A 20,315-nucleotide genomic window follows, 5' to 3' on the forward strand; every position below is an offset into this window, starting at 1 on the left:
AATCCCCTCCCCCAAGTCCCTCCTCCCTACCTTTTATCTTAGCCTGCTTGGCACACCTTCCTCATTCCTGAAGAAGGGCTTATGCCCGAAACGTCGATTCTCCTGCTCCTTGGATGATGCCTGACCTGCTGCGCATTTCCAGCAACACATTTTTCAGCTCCCTCAGTACTGCACTGGCGTGTCAACTGAAATAGTCTCTTGATAAATTGGTTTAACCTCAATTGTAGGCAAATGTTTCTATTAATCGATTAAACAACCAGTACACCAATCCACTTCGAGCGGGATTGAGTGGAAGTTGAAAATCTGGTAGAGATAAATTACACAGTCAATCCATTCATTCCCATGGATAGAGATGAAGATTCACCTGTTTGCTAATGTCGAGGTAAGATTTTTTGTGGCTCAGTGGTTAGTACCGCTGCCTCACAGCGCCAGGGAGCCAGGTTCAATCCCAGCCTCGGGTGACTGTCTGTGTGGAGTTTGCACATTCTCCCCGTGTCTGCGTGGGTTTCCTCCGGGTGCTCCGGTTTCCTCCCACAGTCCAAAGATGTGCAGGTCAGGTGAATTGGCCATGCTAAATTGTTCTATAGTGTTCAGGGATGTATAAGTTATGTGCATTAGTCAGGGGTAAATCTGGGGAATGGGTCTGGGTGGGATATTCTTCGGAGGGTCGGTGTGGACTTGTTGGGCGACGGGCCTGTTTCCATATTGTAGGGATTCTATGATTCAACAAATGGTGAAGGATTGGGAAAGACGTTTAGTGGACCCAGAAAGCTTAAGCATTGCTGAAAAGAGACACAATGTAAGAGCTTTTTGCTTGCACTCATCAGGACTGGGATGCAAGAAATTAAACTTAGAAAGGGAGCACCAATGTATACAACATGACAGGGTGCTGACTGGTTGAGTTATGATTGACATAGAGATACAGCTGGAACTGTTGTTACCCGTTGATCTGAGTTAGTGGATGGACTTGCAGCTGAAAAATTTGACTTGATATTGTTAGATAAGAGGCAACATTTCTAAGTGGGAAATTGAGGATTAATGGGTACATGCTCAATGCAAAGGCAGTGAAGGATATGGACAAACAGAGACCCATTGGGAATTTGAATACATGATTCTCCAGGTGACCACGTAAAGATAGATAAAGCAATTGTAAAAAAAGTCATCAGATTTTATAAATAAGGGTGAAGAGGTGATGATCAATTTATACAAAGCAATGGTTGGACCACATTGTGCAGTTTCAGGTTATGATTAAAGACACACTACAGCCACAAGACTATGGTGGTTTAAATCCTGGTATAAATTCACCAGGATTCAGCCAGGATCAGGAAACAAGAGTTATGAGAGAATTGAGATATGGAACTACTCCATTTGAGTGTATTAGAAACTTCCAATGGTCTATTTTTCACTAATTTGATCTGGCTTAGGTTAAAGTAATGTATTACATTATTCCAATTAATAGTATTAGATTCCCTACAGTGTGGAAACAGTCCCTTTGGCCCAACAAATCCACATTGACCCTCCAAAGTATAACCCAACCAGTCCCATTCCCCTATTCTGTATTTATCCCTGACTAATGCACCTAACACTATGGGCAATTTAGCACGGCCAATTCACCTGACCTGCACATTTTTGGATTGTGGGAGGAAACTGGAGCACCCGGAGGAAACCCACGCAGGCACGGGGAGAATGTGCGAACTCCACACAGACAGTCACCTGAGGCTGGAATTGAACCTGGGTCCCTGGTGCTGTGAGGCAGCAGTGCTAACCACAGAGCCACCATACCACAAATCTTGGGTAGTGCTGCTAATCTTTGCTAATCAGCACTTTGAGCCTGTATTGTCATTCAATAAGTCAGTGACTGATTTATAATTCAATTCCATTTTGCCCCTTGTCTAACGAATACTTTTAAATTTGAACATCTCAATTTGCTAAACTTAAGAACTTGAGGTTGACTTTGACATATTTCTTCGAGCCAGAGCTCACCCATCTTCTCCCCTTACAGTTCTGTGGTCAGTGAAAACTACCAACGCATCTACAGCAGTATGCAGAATTTCTATCTGCAACTGCTCAGCAAGGGTCTCCGAGTGCTGGTCTACAATGGGGACACAGACATGGCCTGTAACTTCCTGGGAGATAACTGGTTTGTGAAGTCGCTGAATCAACGGGTACGTGGCTTACCATTCGATACTTGATACCTTGTACCTTTCCAGTTTTGATATTATTACTGTTACAGTGAGGCAGCTGAACAAGCTTTAGAGATGGTGGTAGTTAAGTGGTTGGGGGTGGGTGTAAATAGGTGGGGGTTTCCATCTGCAGATCACTGAATCCTGCTGGAAAGTGGGTGGGTGGGTGGATGCTGGATTGGCTTGGGAGAGGGTGAAAGGTCAACTGAGTTTCATTAATTCTTTCCTGAATGTTGGTGTCACTGGCTGGGCCCAGCATTTACTGACCGTCCCCAGTTGCCCCTGAGAAGGTGGTGGCGAGCTGCCATCTTGAACCGCTGCAGTCCATGTGCTGTGGGTAGACCCGCAATGCTGGGATTTTGACCCAGTGACAGCAAAGGGAAGGGGATATATTTCCATGTCAGGACAGTGAGTGGAAGAGAACTTGAAGGGGGTGGTGTTCCCATGTATCTGTTGCCCCTTGTCCTTCTAGATGGAAGTGGTCATGGGTTTGGAAGGTGCCGTCTGAGGATCTTGGGCGAATTTCTGCAGGGCATCTTGTATTAGTACACACTGCTGCTACTGATTGTTGGTGGTGGAGGGAGTGGATAGTAAAGGTGCCGATAAGTAGTTTTGTCCTGGAGACTGTTGAGGCAATGAAGGTTGGTGGTGTCGAGAAAGGTATTAGAACTGTGAAGCTGAACCCAAGCTAGAGTCAACACTTTCGGGGAGGAGTGATGGGGGAAGAGTACGGTAAACAATCTATTTTCTGTAAAGGTTGTATTTTTCGCACCTTGCTGCGCTGTGAGCACAGATGCTGAGTGCTTGATCTAATTTGCTGAACTCCCCCTCTTTCACTGCTGGGCAGATTCTGGAGCAGTCGGGTAATATAGTACTGTGTTTATGAGCAAGGTTCATTTAGGTCATTAATATGGGCAAAAATAACTTTGAGCTGTTTCCAATTAAGGTGGGAGCTCTGTCTGAAAACTCCAGTAAGAACTGAGTTATAGATGTGTCATTCCTAATGAATAATTAACGACATGACTGTCTAACCCCATTTTCCGACAGAAAACCCAAGACTATCAATCATGGATTTACAATGACCAGATCGCTGGGTTCTATGAACAATACGAGAACCTTACCTTCCTGACTGTCAAGGTAACATCTTTGTACAAATTTTCACTCAGAATTGACAGGATCACAAGAATAGTCATGGAATTTGCATCTGCAGTGACACTAACAATGATATAGGCTGCAGTCTGACCACTTATCACTGAATACCAGTTACATTTATCTGGGAGACAACGATTTGTATTTGTCCACAATCTTTGCATGTTTTAGCGAAGTCCTTTCAAAGGGCAGTCTTTGTTGCAATGCAAGGGACACACAACCACCAAGATACACCCAGCAAGTCCCAACAACCATAAATGGGATGACCTGTTCTTATGACACCGAATGACATCCGATTCACCAAACCCCTATCTTGCACTGACCTGTGACATCCTTCCATATTACACTGACCCCGATAACCATCTTACAATGACACGTGATACCCTGCCCTGAGGTCCTCAGTACTGTTCACGATATCCCACTTCCCCTCACCTCAGACTGACCAATGATAGTTGGCTCACATCCTCCTTTCCAACCCTGAACCATTCGGTGACATCATGTCTGATCTGTGAATCCATATACTTTAATATTTTTCAGTTAATGATAATTTCAGTTACACACAAGTGAAGACAGCACTCACTAAAGTGTGTATCTCTGCCTGGCTGTTTTAACCTAACATTATGAAAATGATGCAGCTCTTCCTTGATGCTCTTTTCCGAAAAAGCTGGAGAAATGTATTTTCAAATCTCGATGAGGAGACTTGACAGGAAATCCACACCCTTCAACCTGCCCTGAAACCTCTGCTCACCCATTGGCAGCTGAGTACTACAGGTAGCACTACAGCAGCTGAGACAGCCCATGACATTGCAAATAAAACAAACCACACATTTTTAAAACAAAACTCAACTTCCCCACCTCCCAGTCATCTGGATCTGTCAAAACCTCATCATTTCTTCCTAGGGCCACAGTCTGTACACCTAGTTTTGTTGAAATCCGTCCTTTAGTTTTTTTTAATTCATTCATGAGATGAGGACTAGGGTAGTATTTATTGTCCATTTCTAATTGCCCAGAGGGCAGTTAAAAGTCAACCATATTGCTGTGGGCCTGGAATCATATATAGGCCAAACCAGATAACGATGGCAGTTCCCTTCCCTAAAGGACATTATTGAACCAGATGGGTTTTTCCAACAATCAATCCATGGCCATCCTTAGACTCCTAATTCCAGATTTTTATTGAATTCAAATTCCACCATCTGCCATGGCAGGATCCGAACCCGGATCCTCAAGACATTCCCTGGGTTTACTGGATTAACAGTCCAGCGATAATACCACTAGGCCATCACCCCCACCTGAGAGTTATATTAAGATATACTGTTTACAAATAAACAGATTAGAATTCTCTTTCACAAGTTAGTTGCAGAGGTGCTAAACCAAAGTCCCGGCAACAATTGTTATTCAAGGAAGAGCTCCAAACAGTAACAACCTTCACAACTTGAGTCAGCAAATGTAAGGCCACAGACAGGAGGACACCATTAAGTTCATGGTTATAACAAATGCCCTGGACGTAATGAAAGCAAGACTGTGGATATTTAATGGTATTGATATGTGATGCAGATACTAAAATTATCAATGGCAAGTGGATTATGACAAGAAGTAAAAAAAATTGTAATGAAATGTGCCAATTAGGGCGTGCAGTGTGACTCCATAGCCTACCATGCCAACTTCACAGCAGGGAGAGATCCAGCTGAAGTTTGCCAACATTGTGTCTCCATCATATACTTATGAATAAGATTTGTAATTCCTGAACTTCACAAAGCTTGAAGGAGCTATTTAGATGACAACAACCAGCCCTTCATCCCTGACTCAATTCCCTCCACGCATTTCATACTCACAGTTAATAACCACATCCTTTGCTATCTCTTTTAATTCTTACTCTCACTTTGTTGCAAGTTTGCCAATTATTGTGCAGCCCTAGTTGACTTGTGATGTTACAAGTGAACATTTCTCTTGATCTGCAGGGACCCTCGCCTCCTGTAGTTTTGTACTCCTGAAAACTCTAGGGGTTCACTGGCTCTCAGTTTTCTGCAACTTTGTTCCCACTCTCCCAGCTTAGGTGCTGATGTCCTGTAAGACATCCTTCACCCAGAATTCTCAATGAATAGTTTGATCAGAAAGTCTCTCAACAAATAGAGAGGACCAAACTGATTGGACATCAGACAACACAGTGACAGCTATGATCAGATTTGTGTCTGAATATTGGGTAGCTGGTTGGCGTGGCAACACGCATATCAGAAAATATTGTCGACATTGTGATGTTACAATATTCAGGCAAAGAATCATGGGACTGTTATGACATCACTGATCCAGTACCCAGCAACCAGATGTCCTGGACCTTGGTTATTATGGGATGTTTATATTTCAGAGAGGGCAATTAAGATGATATTGGAGTCTGGAGTTACCAGCGTGATGTTGATGGCCATTGATCCTAATCTTTTCTTTCTCTTGTTTTCTCAGGGGGCTGGACACATGGTACCACAGTGGGCACCAAAACGAGCTTTGAAGATGTTTGAATCTTTCCTGTCTAACTCCGCATACTGATGAGGCTGCTGCCTTGACTAGACAGCCTTCTCTTGCTACTTTGTTGTGCATGTTTTTCACCTTTTCTCTCACGCACAAAATGGGATTTTTATTGTAGCCCAGAGAGCAAAACAAGCAGCACCAAACTGAGACAAAAGAAAACCAAACTGAAAATACCTCAATGAGAGAAAAAAAAACAATACTAGTTAAAGAAGAGCTGTTTCTGGTAATTCAGAGAATCATCTGCATTTGCTCTTAATCTGTACATGTAAGATAACCAACATGATTGAGCAACAGCTCCAAACAATGTGCAGGGCGGTCTGACTAGTCCACGGTTATATAAATAGAGGTGTTAGAGAGCAATGCTTTCCTTTACTGATGGCAGTCTGCTCAAAAGGGGCTCTCAGAATTCCTGGAGCTATTAAAGTAACCCTGGTCAGTGTTACCAGGACTATCTTTAATACTGCTAATGCCCATGTTTCAGGGTGAAATTCCCTCAGCAGGTTCTCCATCCTGGCTGAGTGCTGTTGCTATTTTAATGTAAAAATCCCATTTTGGAATGAAGCGTTTCTGTAATTTCGGGATTGCTAATCATTGGAATGTCGAATGTCCCCAAGGGAGCTTTATAATCAATCTTTCAAAGGTTTGAGACCACTGAATAAATAACTATCTCCTTCAGAAAGAGTCTTTTTCAGTTTTTAATCTCTCAGTTTCTTCCCTGTAAAGGTGGACAAAACTGCTGTGTTCAGCTTTCTGAGGGGGGCACTGGGGAACACCAGGGGAGGATCAGGCTTGACTATGGCATTATGGGACAGGTGTGATCTCTCTCAGCCCAAGAGATCAGAGCTGCATGAACACAGGAGCACATCCTCTGTCTGTGTCACACTCTCACACCCAGCTCAGACCTGACTTCAGTGACCTTTACAGCTGCCTATTGAATTCTGAAAAGTGTGAGCTGCTTGGATTACTGCATGCTGTAGCCCCCCTGATACCTTCTCCTCCCATGCCACATGTTTGTAGGAGAGTGGGGTGGAGGGGGGAGGCAGAACAGGATATTCTGAAGCACAATGACATTTCAAATAAAGTGACCACTGCACAGAGTCCCACCTTCACATTGAGAATACTCTCCATGTGTTGTAGGCACTATCACCATGCAAAATGGGACTGACTTTGAACAGGAGCACTATACTCCAGCACAACCTGCAATCTCATGTCCCGGCGCATCCCCCATTCTACCATTACCATCCCGCCAGGGGGATCAACCGTGGCTCAATGGAGACTGCAAGAGGGCAGACGAGGAGCAGCACCAGACATACCTAAAAAATGAGGTGTCAAACTGGTGAAGCTACCAAACAGGACAAGAAGCAAGCCTTTGACAGAGCGAAGCAATCCTCACAATTAACAGATAAGATCCAAGCTCTGCAGTCCTGCTGCATCCAGTCAGGAATGGCGGTGGATAACTAAACAACTCTGGAGGCGGCTCCACAAATATCCCCATCCTCAATGATGGGGGAGGCAAGCACATCAGGGCAAAAAGATAAGGCTGAGTGGAATAGCCATCTCAGTCTCCTCCAGTGGTCCCCAGCATTACAGGCACCAGTCTTCAGCCAATTTGATTCACTCCAGGTGATATCAAGGGAATGGGTGGAGGCACAAGATACTGCAAAGGCTATAAACCCTGGCAATGTTGCTGAACATATAAACTCCAGAACTCCTACTCTGCAAGTGAAGCTGGTCCGGTAGAGTTTCAACACCGGCACCTACCCCACAATGTGGAAACGTGCCCAGGTATGTCCTGTACACAGTACGCAGGACAGATCCGACCTGGCCAATTACTGCCCCATCAGTCGACTCTCAATCATTAGTACATGAAGATACATCCCCAGGACCTGATCAGGTGTACCCTAGAACTCTGTGGGAAGCTAGAGAAGGGATTGCTGGGCCTCTTGCTGAGATATTTGTATCATCGATGGTCACAGGTGAGGTGGCGGAAGACTGGAGGTTGGCAAACGTGGTGCCACTGTTTAAGAAAGGTGGTAAGGAAAAGCCAGGGAATTATAGACCAGTGAGTCTGACGTCGGTAGTGGGCAAGTTGTTGGAGGGAATCCTGAGGGACAGGATATACATGTATTTGGAAAGGCAAGGACTGATTAGAGATAGTCAACATGGCTTTGTGCACAGGAAATCATGTCTCATGAACTTGATTGAATTTTTTTGAAGATGTAACAGAAAGAATTGAGAGCAGAGCACTGGACGTGGTCTGTATGGACTTCAGTAAGACAAGGTTCTCCATGGCAGACTGATTAGCAAGGTTATATCACATGGAATACAGGGAAAACTAGCCATTTGGATATAGAACTCTTTTGAAGGTAGAAGACAGAGGATGGTGGTGGAAGGTTGCCTTTCAGACTGGACTGGAGTGACCAGTGGTGTGCCACAATTATCAGTGCTGGGTCGACTACATTTCTTTATTTCCATAAATGATTTGGATGTGAGCATAGGAGGTATAGTTAGTAAGTTTACAGGTGACACAAAAATTGGAGGTGTAGTGGACAGCAAAGAGGGTTACCTCAGAGTACAACAGGATCTTGATCAGAAGTGGCAGATGGAGCTTAATTTAGATAAATGAGAGGTGCTGCATTTTGGAACAGCAAATCAGGGCAGGACTTATACACTTAATGGTAAGGTCTTGAACAAAGAGATCTTGGAGTGCAGGTTCATTGCTCCTTGAAAGTAGAGTCGCAGGTAGATAGGATAGTGAAGAGGGCATTTGATATGCTTTCCTTTATTGATCAGAGCATCAAGTATAGAAGTTGGGTGGTCACATTGCAGCTGTACAGGACATTGGTGAGGCCACTTTTGGAATATTGTATGCAATTCTGGTCTCTTTCCTATCAGAAAAATGTTGTGAAACTTGAAAGGGTTCAGAAAAGATTTACAAGGATGTTGCCAGAGTTGGAGGGCTTGAGCTATAGGGAGAGGCTAAATAGGCTGGGGGTGTTTTCCCTGGAGTGTCGGAGGCTGAGGGGTGACCTTATAGAGGTTAATAAAATCATGAGCAGCATTAATAGGGTAAATACCAAGGTCTTTTCCCTGGGGTCAGGGAGTCCAGAACTAGAGGGCATAGGGTTCAGATGAGAGTGAAAAATTTAAAAGGGACCGAAGGGACAACTTTTTCACACAGACGGAGGTGCATGTTTGGAATGAGTTGTCAAAGGAAGTGGAAGACACTGGCATAATTACAGCATTTAAAAGCATCTGGATGGATACATGAATAGAAAGGGTTGAGGGGGATATGGGCCGGGTGCTGGCAAATGGGACTAGATCAGTTAGGACACCTAGTCAGCATGGATGAGTTAGAATGAAGGGTCTATTTCTGTGCTGTACATCTCCATGACTCTAAGTGATGGAAGGTGTCATCAACAGTACTATCAAGCAGCCCCTCCTCAGCAATATCCTGTTCAGAGATGCCCAGTTTGGGTTCCATCAGGGTCACCTACCTCCTGACCTCACTTGGTCTTGGTCAGAACATGAACAAAATAACTGAATTGCAGAGGTGAAGTGAGTGTGACAGTCTTTAACATCAAAGCTACATTCAACTGACTGTGGCATCGGGGGCAAAACCTCCAGTGGTTGGAGTCATACCTGGTACATAGGAAGATGGTTGTGGTTGTTGCAAGGTCAATCACCTTAACTCCAGGACATCTCTGCAGGAGTTCCTCACGGTAGTGTCCTGGGCTAGATTACATTACAGTGTGGAAACAGGCCCTTCGGCCCAACAAGTCCACACCGACCCACCGAAGCGCAACCCACCCATACCCCTACATATACCCCTTACCTAACACTACGGGCAATTTAGCATGGCCAATTCACCTGACCTGCACATCTTTGGAATGTGGGAGGAAATCGCAGTGCTAACCACTGTGCCACCGTGCCACCCACTTTCAACCATCTTCAGCTGCTTCATCAACCACTTTCCCTCCATCATAATTATTGCCCTATTATTTTTATTCTCCGCTGAAATTTGCCTTGATATCTCCCCCTCTAAGTCTCCCTCCCTGTCCATTGTACATTCCAAACAATGAAACTGCTTCCCTTTTCAGTTCTATTCATATTGTCTCAATTGAGGAATCCTCTGAGACCTCATCTCTCCTTATTGCAGTAACCAATTCCTTAATCAAATTGGATTCTGCCTCCCCTCCACCTCAGAGATTCTATATGTTAGAATATTGTGCTGCCAGTCCTGTCCCATCTTTGACCATGTCTCCATGTAACTCGACAACAGTAACTCTTCTTCCTCACTTGCAAAGCACCTTGTATTAAAATAAATACCATCCAACCTTGCCAAGCTCCCTTGTGCCTCGACTATATAAGCTTTGCCTGCCAGACTGACTGGGCTGCTCGACACTTGCCTGTGCATCACCCCTTAGTGCAGCACTTCCACTGTCAAATTATTTTAAACTTCCATCAAAACCAGACCCAACAGTCCAGAAATAACTTGGCAGCCACACACGCATCTGCTCTATCGGTCTACTCCTATACTCACTCATTCAAGGCACCAGTAATACAGAGACTGCAACATTCAAGGCTCAGCTTTGCAATCTGCTAAGTTCTTGCTGCAGCACCTCACCCTCTTTCTACCTATGTCGTTGGTCCATACATGAACCATTATCTCGGACTGTTCACCCTCCCCTTTCAGAATGCCCTGTAGCCAGTGATACCCTTGACCCAGCAAGGCAATACACAAGCATGGAATCACACGTGCGGACACAGAAATGCTTATCTCTCCCCCTCTCTATTGTGTGTCCCATCACGAGTTCTCCTTCTCTTCCCTCCTCGTGCAGCTGGACTCTGATTGTGCTCCCCAGCAGAACCCTCACTCGTGCTATTTTGCGAACACAGGAAAAACTGTTATTGAGGGAGATATAGTCTGGGGCTTTCTTTGCTTTGTCTGTTTCTGTCTCCACAGAACTGTCAAGTTTCTCCAGTATTTGATGGTTTTAGAAATGAAGCTTTACGATTAACTCTAAAGTGGAGATTAGTAACAAGTAGATTTTTCTTCTCAAATCGCCCGATTAATCAGCTCCTTTGCTTGTGCCTATATGTTCTGACAAAGTGCCAAGTTTTTTTTTTACATGCACTTAAGGGGACACAGAAAGCCTCCGATTAACGTTTCATCCAAAAGAGAGCATCCCCAGCAGTACAGTATTCTCTCAGCATTGAAATTAAAGTCAAGTTCAGTGTTCAACTCTCAAAAGTGGAACATTAACACATGGCCTTTTGATGCTGAGCGGGGCTGAATTTTCCAAAACATTGCACTTGAAATAACCGAGGGATAGAAGAGACGATAGTAAGGGCTATACTCTGCAAGACGTCATCGGCCCATCCAGAACACAGCCCTTCTCACCCCCAGTATGGTGGCATGATGAAATTACAAATGAGGCTCAAGTGTCCATACAATATGTACCATCATTAAAGCTTGAGAAAGCCAGATTCCCCGATCTCCAATGTTGACTTGTTGTTGTTGTAAAGGTGGTGACAATCATTGATTATTGAGGACCAACATGTGTAGCGAATATCACACCTGACACTTGTCAATGTAGTTTCAAAGAGAGGGTCTTGAAGAGGGAGAAACAAATTACAAAGTGAACTGTAATGCCCTGTGAGCAAAGGCAGATTGTTAACAATGATGGGGGAAGACAGCAGTCTGTGCAGGAGACGTGTTGGTCCTTCTCTCATTCAGGAATAAACAAGAATGGAGAATGCAGGCCAGTTATAACTCACCCACCAGCATCAGTACTACTGGGACCCTCCAAACTAATGGCCACAACATTCCACTGCCTACTCCCCCATGGCACTTGGACACTTCAGTATACCTTCCTTTAGTTTTTATTTTTTTGAAATCACCTCACATTTGTGTATGTGAATAAAGAAGGGGAGCCAGTCATTGCTCCTCACCCAGGAGTTTGACAATTTGGGTCACTCTGTTTAAGGTGGCACAGTGGTTAGCACTGCTGCCTCACAGCGCCAGGGACTCTGGTTCGATTCCTACCTCAGGCGACTGTTTGTGTGGAGTTTGCACATTCTCCCCGTGTTTCCTCCCATAGTCCAAAGATGTGCAGGTTAGGTGAATTGGCCATGCTAAATTGCCTAGTGTTAGGTGCCTTAGTCAGGGGTAAATATAAGGTAGGGGAATGGGTTTGGGTGGCTTACGCTTTGGAGGGCTGGTGTGGACTTGGTGGGCTGAAGGGCCCGTTTCCACATCATAGGGAATGTAACAGCTTCAATAGCCTCAGGTAGAGACTGGTCATAACAGCTGCTGCTGGGAGGAGGCCATGTGGTACAACATTCAGCTAGAATCAGATAGAGCCTCACCTGAAGGATATCAACTCCAATACATCACTGACTTAATGCTGGTCTCCAATACCTTGATACTGTCCTATCTCCTCCCACCCCCCCTTGTCCAGGAACTCCCCACATAACATTGAAGGCACCACCACCCACACTCTCTACCTCCTCCAAGACATTCATTCTTCTGGCCCCCCCAACGCCTCATCTTCACCAGGGACATCCAGTCTCAATGCACCTCCATCCACCAAGACCAAGGCCTCTAAGCCCTGTTTCTTCCTCTCCCTGCATCCCCACCAATACCCTTCAACTGACACACATTAATTTGGCTGAACTGGTCCTCACGCTCAATTTCTGCTTTGAATCCTCCCACTTCCTCCAGACCAAATGGGGTAGCCATGGGTGCCCGCATGGGCCCCAGTTATGCCTGCTGCTTTGTCGGGTACGTGGAAGAGGCCATCTTCCGTAGTTACGTCGGCACCATTCCCCACCTTTTCCTATGCTACACTGATGACTGCATCGGTGCTACCTTGTGCTCCCACAAGGTTGAACAGTTCAACACATTCCAGCCCAACCTTAAATTCACCAGGACCATCTCAGACACCTCCCTTTCCTTCCTGTACCTCTCCATCTCCCTCAATGGTGACCGACTCAACACGGACATCTTCTACAAACCCACCGACTCCCATAGCTATCTGGACTATACCTCCTCCCACCCTGCCTCCCTTATTCCTCTGCCTCATCTGCTCCCAGGAGGTCCAGTTCCACCACAGAACACACCAGACGGCCTCCTTTTTCAAAGACCGCAATTTCTCCTCTCATGTGGTCGATGATGCCCACCAGTGCATCTCATCCACTTCCCGCACCTCCACCTTTGAGCCCCATCCCTCCCAATGCAACAAGGACAGAACCATCCTTGTCCTCACTTTCACCCCACCAACCTCAGTATACAGCACATCATCCTCTGCTATTTCTGCCACTTACAAATAGACTCCACCACCAGAGATATATTTCCCTCCCTACCCCTATCTGCATTCCCTCTGCAACTCCCTTGTCAGGTTCACACCTCCCACTGTCCCCTCCCGACATCTTCCCCTGCCACCGCGGGTATTGCAAAACCTGCACCCAAACCTCCCCCCCCTCACCTCTGTCCAAGGACCAAAGGAGCCTTCCACATCATCAGAGTTTTATCACACGGTCATTTACTTTATCCGTTGCCCCCGATGTGGTCTCCTCTACATTGGGGAGAAAGGATGCCTACTTGCAGAGCGCTTCAGAGAACATCTCCGGGACACCTGCATTAACCAACCCACTCCGCCCTGTGGCCGAAGACTTAAAGTGCCCATCTCACTCCGCCAAGGACATGCAGATCCTCCATCACTCCCTGGAGGAAGAATGCCTCATCTTCTGCCCCGGGACCCTCCAATCCCAGGGCATCAATATGGACTTCACCAGTTTCCTCATTTCCCCTCCCTCCACCTCATCCCAGTTCCAACTTTCCAGCTCAACACTGCCCTCATGACCTGTCCATCTTCCTTCCCACCTATCCGCTCCACCCTCCTCTCTGACCTATCAGCTTCTCCCCCACCTTCATCCACCATTCCCAGCTACCTTCCTCCCAGCCCCAACCCTCTCCCATTTATCTCTCAGCCCACATTCCTGACGAAGAGCTTATGCTTGAAACATCGACACTCCTGCTCCTTGGATACTGCCTGACTGGCTGTGCTTTTCCAGTGCCACACTGTTTGACTCTGATCTCCAGTATCTGCAGTCCTTACTTTCTCCAATAAGTTATGCTGACCAATGGATCAGTGACTAGCAGTCAGGAACTCTAGGCCTGGTCGACAAGTGGCAAATAACATTCATACGACACAAATACCTGGCAATGACGATCTCCAACAAGAGAGAATTCATCACTCTTGACTTCAATGAAATCCTTCAAGCCCCCCCCCACTATCAACATCCTGAGAGTTACCATTGACTAGACTCTGGACTGAACTGAACAACCTGCTTAAACACTGACTACAAGAGCAGGCCAGAAGCAAGGAATTCTTTGATAAGAAACTCACCTCCTGACTCAAGAACACAAGAAATAGGAAGAATAGGCTGGCTGGCCTGTTGATCCTGCTCCACCATTCAATAAGATCCTAGCTGATCTCGCCATGGGCTCAGCTCCACTTACCCACCCGCTCACCAATTCCTTGACTGTTCAAATATCTATCTTTGCCTTAAAAGCATTCAATGCGGTAGCCGCAATTACTTCACTGGGCAGGGAATCCCACAGATTCACAACCCTTTGGGTGGTGAAGTTCCTCTTCATCTCAGCCCTCAATCTTTGCCCCCGAGCCCTAGCTTCATCCGCCAGTGGAAACAACCTCCCTGCTTTTATTTTCTCTTCCCTTCATAATTTTATATGTTTCTACAAGATCCACTCTCTTGACTCCCCAAAACCTGTCCACCATTCACAAGGCACAAGTCAGGAGTGTGATGGAATACTTACTTGGATGAGTTAAACTTACTTACCTACTTGCCTGGATGAGTTAAACTCTGACAACACTCAGGAAATTAGACATTATCCTGGACAAGAGAGCCCACGTGCTTGGCACCACATTCACCATCTTCAATATTCACTCATCATTGTATGTACCATCTTTAAGAACTGCAAAAATTCACTTAGGCTCCTTACATAACATCTTCCTACTGGTTTCGTCTCACAGTCCAAAGATGTGCAGGTTAGGTGAATTGGCCGTGTTAAATTGACCATATAGTGTTCAGGGATGTGTAGGCTAGGTCCATTAGTCAGGGGTAATTGTAGAATAATAGGGTAGGGGAACAGGTCTGGGTGGGTTACTCTTTGGAGGGTCGGTGTGGACTTGTTGGGTCGAAGAGCCTGTCTCCACACTGTAGGGATTCTATGAACACCCTGCATTCCCTTCTCCACCCAGCTCATGGAGGGTTACTTGCATTTGCATAGCCCCTACAAGTAGCAAAACATTCCAAGGGGTTTCACAGGATCAGTCATCAGGCAAATTCTGAAACTGAGTAACACAGAGGTGTGAGGGGCCTTGGTCAAAGACCGTCTGAAAGAGAGGGGAGGCATGGGAATTCTAGAGCTGAGCTTCCAGACAGCGGAATACAAATCAGCCAACGAAAGGGTGAAGGAATTTGGTGAAGGACAGAATTGGAGAAAGCGGAGGTGGTGAGGATAATAGACTGGATATTAAAGAGAGTAGTTATAGAGGAATCGTCACTGAGTTTTTGAGCATTGGTTGTGTTGGGCTACCTCAGTAGAGAGTGTGGATCTCTCAGGCTTGTGCAGCTGATTTGCAGTTTGAATAAGACAGCTCTTAGTTTAGCAAAAAACAAATATCCCTGTGCAATCAGCTGGAATAGGCAGACAAGGACTTCATCTGGAGGATATCCACTCAGGCAGTGTACCGGCTCTGTCAAATATATGTTTAGAATTTAGAGCATTTTGAAAAGATGGGAAAAATGGCTAAAGGTTCCTGTTCTGAGAATTATTTTGAAGCACAGTTACTTCTGAAAGGAGATGAACCCAGTAAAAGCTTACAAAAAATCAAGAACAATTAGGTGGCAGTGATTTTCAGTTGTTACCTTTGAGAGAGAGTCCCATGGTGGGGACAGAGACAGACCAGCTGACTGGGGGCTCAGGGGCTTTTAGAGGAGAGGCCTCACTGAAAACAGCCACCCACCCACACCCAGCATCGACAATCTGGAGCACTCCTATTGTGTGGCATTAAAACCAAACCTGCCCCACTGTTCAACCACCACAAATCAGAACTTCCTCCCGCCTTCAACCATTTCACTGGCAATGCTCCCGTCCCACTCATGGGAACACTGGGTCACTACAGACCATCCCAAGATTTAGGCAAAAGAGTTACAACCGACTGAATTTGGGACCATTCAGCCCCTTGAGCCTGTTCTGTTGTTCTTAAGCAAGTATTCTTGCACTGACAGAATGACCACGATATTTAATCAGGAATGGATGTTAAAAATCTCACCATGAGCAGTTGTTGGCAAACATTTTGAACAATCATCTCACTTTATACAACCATAAACACACACATTGGAACGGGAGGCTGGACACCAAGGGCTCAGTTCAACCACAAGCAGAAAGGAAACATTCAGAAACCCACTCATCTCCACTTGGTGCTGAGCTGGAAACCGAAATCTGGTAGGGAGTCTCGCCCGCTGGGATAGAAAAATCTCGTGACAAATGGGAGGGCTCAGGAGAAATAGAACAAACAAACCACTTTCTGGAAAGAGAATGGTCACCGGTTAGTTCCTGCACCAAAGTCTCACAAATCTCTGATCAAGTAGGGGAGCAGCTTTCAAAAAAAAAAGGAGAATCTGGGTTGCTGCGCTGCACCAGACCTTCTGGGGAGTTATTTCCAAAGGATGCCCCAAACTCTCCTGTGATCACAGCCAGGACAGCGCAGGGTCATCAGCTCCATGACACAGTGAAGCAGAGGTCCTCAAGGTTTAGACAAAAAAAAAAATCAGTGACAAACAAGAGAGTGGCAGAATCACCAGGATTGCGACACTCCGAACAGTAAATGCCAGAGCACCAAGGGTTATTGCGGACTCTGATCCTCCGACAGCAGAGGGAATTGTAGTTGTGTCCCGGCTGGCAGGCCTTAGCAGAGTCCGTGTAAACATTTCATTGGAGCTTCAGTTCAAAGCGCTTCGGACTGCATCAGCTGGCCACCAGCCTGGTGTGGAAAACATCGCAAGAGGATGAAGAGGAGGCTGCGGGAACTGGGGCTCAGTTACGGAGGTCCTGGTAGATAGAGTTCACCGTACTCTGGCCAAAGATGAAAGCTCCTGCGCACACCATGAAGATCCCGCACAGCACTGAGGCCCACCAGCTGGAGTGAGACAGAGAGACATTGCTGTTAAAGAACAGAAACCCATTGGAAAACCAGTGCAACACACATACACGGTAAAACCAGGGTCAAGTCGACAAAGGAATGAACGCAGTTAGCCATCAAACCGCCAAGATATCCCATCTTCTGGCACAGGTTTAGACCTTCTCCAGTAAAGAGCTTCTCAGATGCTGAAGCAGTCTGTGAGCACATCCCAGATATGGACAACGTTCAGACATGAACTGATAGCTTTCAGGTAACATTCACAAGTGCCAGGCAACTATCTCCAAAAAGACAGAATTTCACTATCTGTCTTGGATATTCAATGGCATTACTATTGGCATGATAACATTATCGTTATTATTGTTATATCTAGTACAGAGCAGCCCACTTGACTGGCTCCCCAACTCAGTACCTACAACACTCCCTCCACCACCGACACTCAGGAGCAGCAGTGTGTCTGATCTACAAGACGCAGTGCAGGAATTCACTAAAGACTTTTAAATAGCACTGTCCAAAGCCACAACCATCAAGACCCACCCCCCCAAGCTCCCTGCTCCCCACACCCCAGTCGCTTGCACTATCCCTACCGCCATCTCCCTCCACACCCTGCCCGGTTCCCACAGTAACCCCCCCGCTCCACCATTCCCGACGTACGCCCCCTCCTCACAATATTTCCCTCTATTCCCTGGTGCCCGCAGTAACCGTGCCTCCCCACCCCACCTACCCACAGTACGCACTCTCCCTGATCCCCACAGTTACCTCCCCCTCCCCTCACAGACTGCTCCACGCTCCCCACAGTCCAAGGCTGTGTTTCTCACTCTGCAAATGTTCATCAGTCAGGGATTACCTGCTGGAATCGACATGCTGAATCTCTGCTAACTTTGCTTCAATCAGGCAGAGTCCTAAACAGACAACATGGCATTAATTGATTTGCATGCATATGAGACCACAATGACTTGTTGTACATGGAAACCTCTTTCTGCACACCCTGTGGTGTGATTCTGATTGCCCTGTCTGATAAAGCATACTGTATCCTCAACTTTATTAACAAGGACAGACTACAAGAGTAAATGATCTCGAACTTGTGTAAGATACTTGTTAGACCTCAGCTGGAGTCCTGCGGACCGTTCTAGGTACACTAGTAAGGACTGATTGTGCTGGGGAGAAAGTAGTGGTGATTTACACAAGAACGGCTCCAGGGATGAGAAACTTCAGTTTTGGGGATAGATTGAAGAGATAGTGACCATTTTTCTTGAAGATGGGAAGGCTAAAATCAGATCAGATAGAGGTTTTCAAAGCCATGAGGGGGCTGATGAAAGTAGATAGACGAGAAAAACATTCCCACTCAGAACAGAATCTGGGGAAGGCGATGGCTTAATGGGATAATTGTTGGGACTGGTAATCCAGAGACCCAGGTAAAGTTCTCGGGACCCAGGTCTGAATCCCACCATGGCAAAATGGTGGAATTTGAATTCGATAGACAAAACAAAAAAAAACAACCTGGAATTGAGAGTCTAATGATGACCATGAATCCATGTCGATTGTCAGGAAAACCTACCTGGTTCACTAATGTCCTTTAGGAAAGTCCTTACCTGGTCTGGCCTACAAATGACTCCAGACCTACAGCCATTTGGTTGACTATTAACTGCTCTGTGGACAATGAGGGATTGGCAATAAATGCTGGCCTAGCCAGCAATGCCTACATCCCATGAATAAATTGTTATGGACCAGACTCGACCCCTCAAAATATTTGGAAAAGGTAGCCCAGACCCTGACTTTCTCTTACTTCAAAGGTAAATGTAAAGTGTTGTGTTCTAAATGCAACTCGACTGGTCAAACTGCATGAAGCAAAACAATTTATTCCATAAAATCATGAGGAGCATGGATAGGATAAATGGGCAAGGTCTTTTCCCTGGGGTGGGGGAGTCCAGATTTAGAGGTTTACGGCGAGAGGGCAAAGATATAAAAGGGACCTACGGGGCAACCTTTTCACGCAGGGAGTGGTGCGTGTATGGCATGAGCTGCCACAGGAACTGGTGGAGGCTGGTACAATTACAGCATTTAAAAGACATCTGGATGGATATATGAATAGGAACGGTTTAGAGGGATATGGGCCAAATGATGGCAAATAGGACTGGACTGGGTTGGGATATCTGGTCGGCATGGACAGGTTGGACCAAAGGATCTGTTTCCATGCTGTACATCTCTATGACTCTAAGTAGTATAGTTAAAAGAAAGAAGAACTTAGAATAACTTAACTCGACGGGAAAACTTAACAGAATAATAGATATAGTAATGAGGGTAGAAGATTCTGCTGCCCTTCTTTGAACAGTGACATGGGCTCCTCACCGGAGAACTGATGGGGCTTCCATTTAATGTCACCTTCAAATGTGTGCCATTTGCCTCTTCACCACCTCCCTACAAAACTACAGAGTGTTCCTACCCAATATCAACACAGCTTAACCACAAGGCGCTCCAATCTAACTTGCTTGAGCTTTATGGCCATTGAAGATCTGCCATTTTGCAGTGGGTCAGGAATCACATGTAGGCCAGACTGGATAAGGACAGCAGCTTCCTTCCCTCAAAGGTATCGGCAAACTAGATATGTTTTTCCAACAATCAATACTATGATGTTCATCATTACTCAGACTAACTTCTAATTTCAATTTTTTATTGAATGAACTGAGTTTAAGCTTGCAATGATGGTTTTTGAACTTGCGTCTCAGTCAACAACAGTGTGCACAGCCCACTTCCAGGCAAGCAATCATGTAGCAGCCTCACCACCATCTTCAGTGAGAGGACATGCTGAACCCACACACCGATTTAACAGCAATGTGGGCACATCCCCTGAGCACCGCTATCTTTCCTCTCCTCTCCTCTCTCAGCCAGCACCACTCCTTCCCCTCTGGTCAAAAGCCCCCCGAATACCGTGCAGGCCCGTCCCCATCCCGAGCTACTCCACCTGGGAAGACGAGGATGAAGCAGGCGGCCAATCCCCCAATCACAGAGATCACTTTCCCAATGTCTGGGATGAACAGCGCCAGGACCAGGGTGAGGAAGAACCAGACAAGGGTCTGCAGCAGCCGGCGGCGGCGTTCCCGGGACAGGTCCACGTCTTCCCCCATGTAACGGACCCAAAGGCCTTCAATCACAGACCTGCAGTGAGGGAAGAGCAAGAACGTGATGGGGAGAGAGCAAAGGGAGGGAGATGGAGGCATTGCAAGGGGGT

General features: G+C 46.1%; 2 protein-coding genes across 2 annotated transcripts in view; one reads left to right on the forward strand and one right to left on the reverse strand.

The window, feature by feature from the left end:
- Positions 1-6,924, forward strand: part of LOC122558590 (lysosomal protective protein-like) — a 25,673-nt gene extending 18,749 nt beyond the window's left edge. Inside the window, exons 9-11 of the mRNA XM_043707363.1 lie at positions 2,003-2,165; positions 3,231-3,320; positions 5,787-6,924. Of these exons, the coding sequence (XP_043563298.1) occupies positions 2,003-2,165; positions 3,231-3,320; positions 5,787-5,870 (337 nt within the window). The 3' untranslated portion in view covers positions 5,871-6,924. The remainder of the gene's footprint in view (positions 1-2,002; positions 2,166-3,230; positions 3,321-5,786) is intronic.
- Positions 6,925-16,169: 9,245 nt separating this feature from the next.
- The window catches only part of slc38a7 (solute carrier family 38 member 7), a 32,947-nt gene continuing 28,801 nt past the window's right edge, over positions 16,170-20,315 (reverse strand). Inside the window, exons 9-11 of the mRNA XM_043707366.1 lie at positions 20,049-20,242; positions 17,934-17,988; positions 16,170-17,086 (exon numbers count right to left, since the gene is read on the reverse strand). Of these exons, the coding sequence (XP_043563301.1) occupies positions 16,984-17,086; positions 17,934-17,988; positions 20,049-20,242 (352 nt within the window). The 3' untranslated portion in view covers positions 16,170-16,983. The remainder of the gene's footprint in view (positions 17,087-17,933; positions 17,989-20,048; positions 20,243-20,315) is intronic.

Source organism: Chiloscyllium plagiosum, chromosome 17 (assembly GCF_004010195.1).
Source record: "Chiloscyllium plagiosum isolate BGI_BamShark_2017 chromosome 17, ASM401019v2, whole genome shotgun sequence".
Classification (NCBI taxonomy): Eukaryota; Metazoa; Chordata; class Chondrichthyes; order Orectolobiformes; family Hemiscylliidae; genus Chiloscyllium; species Chiloscyllium plagiosum.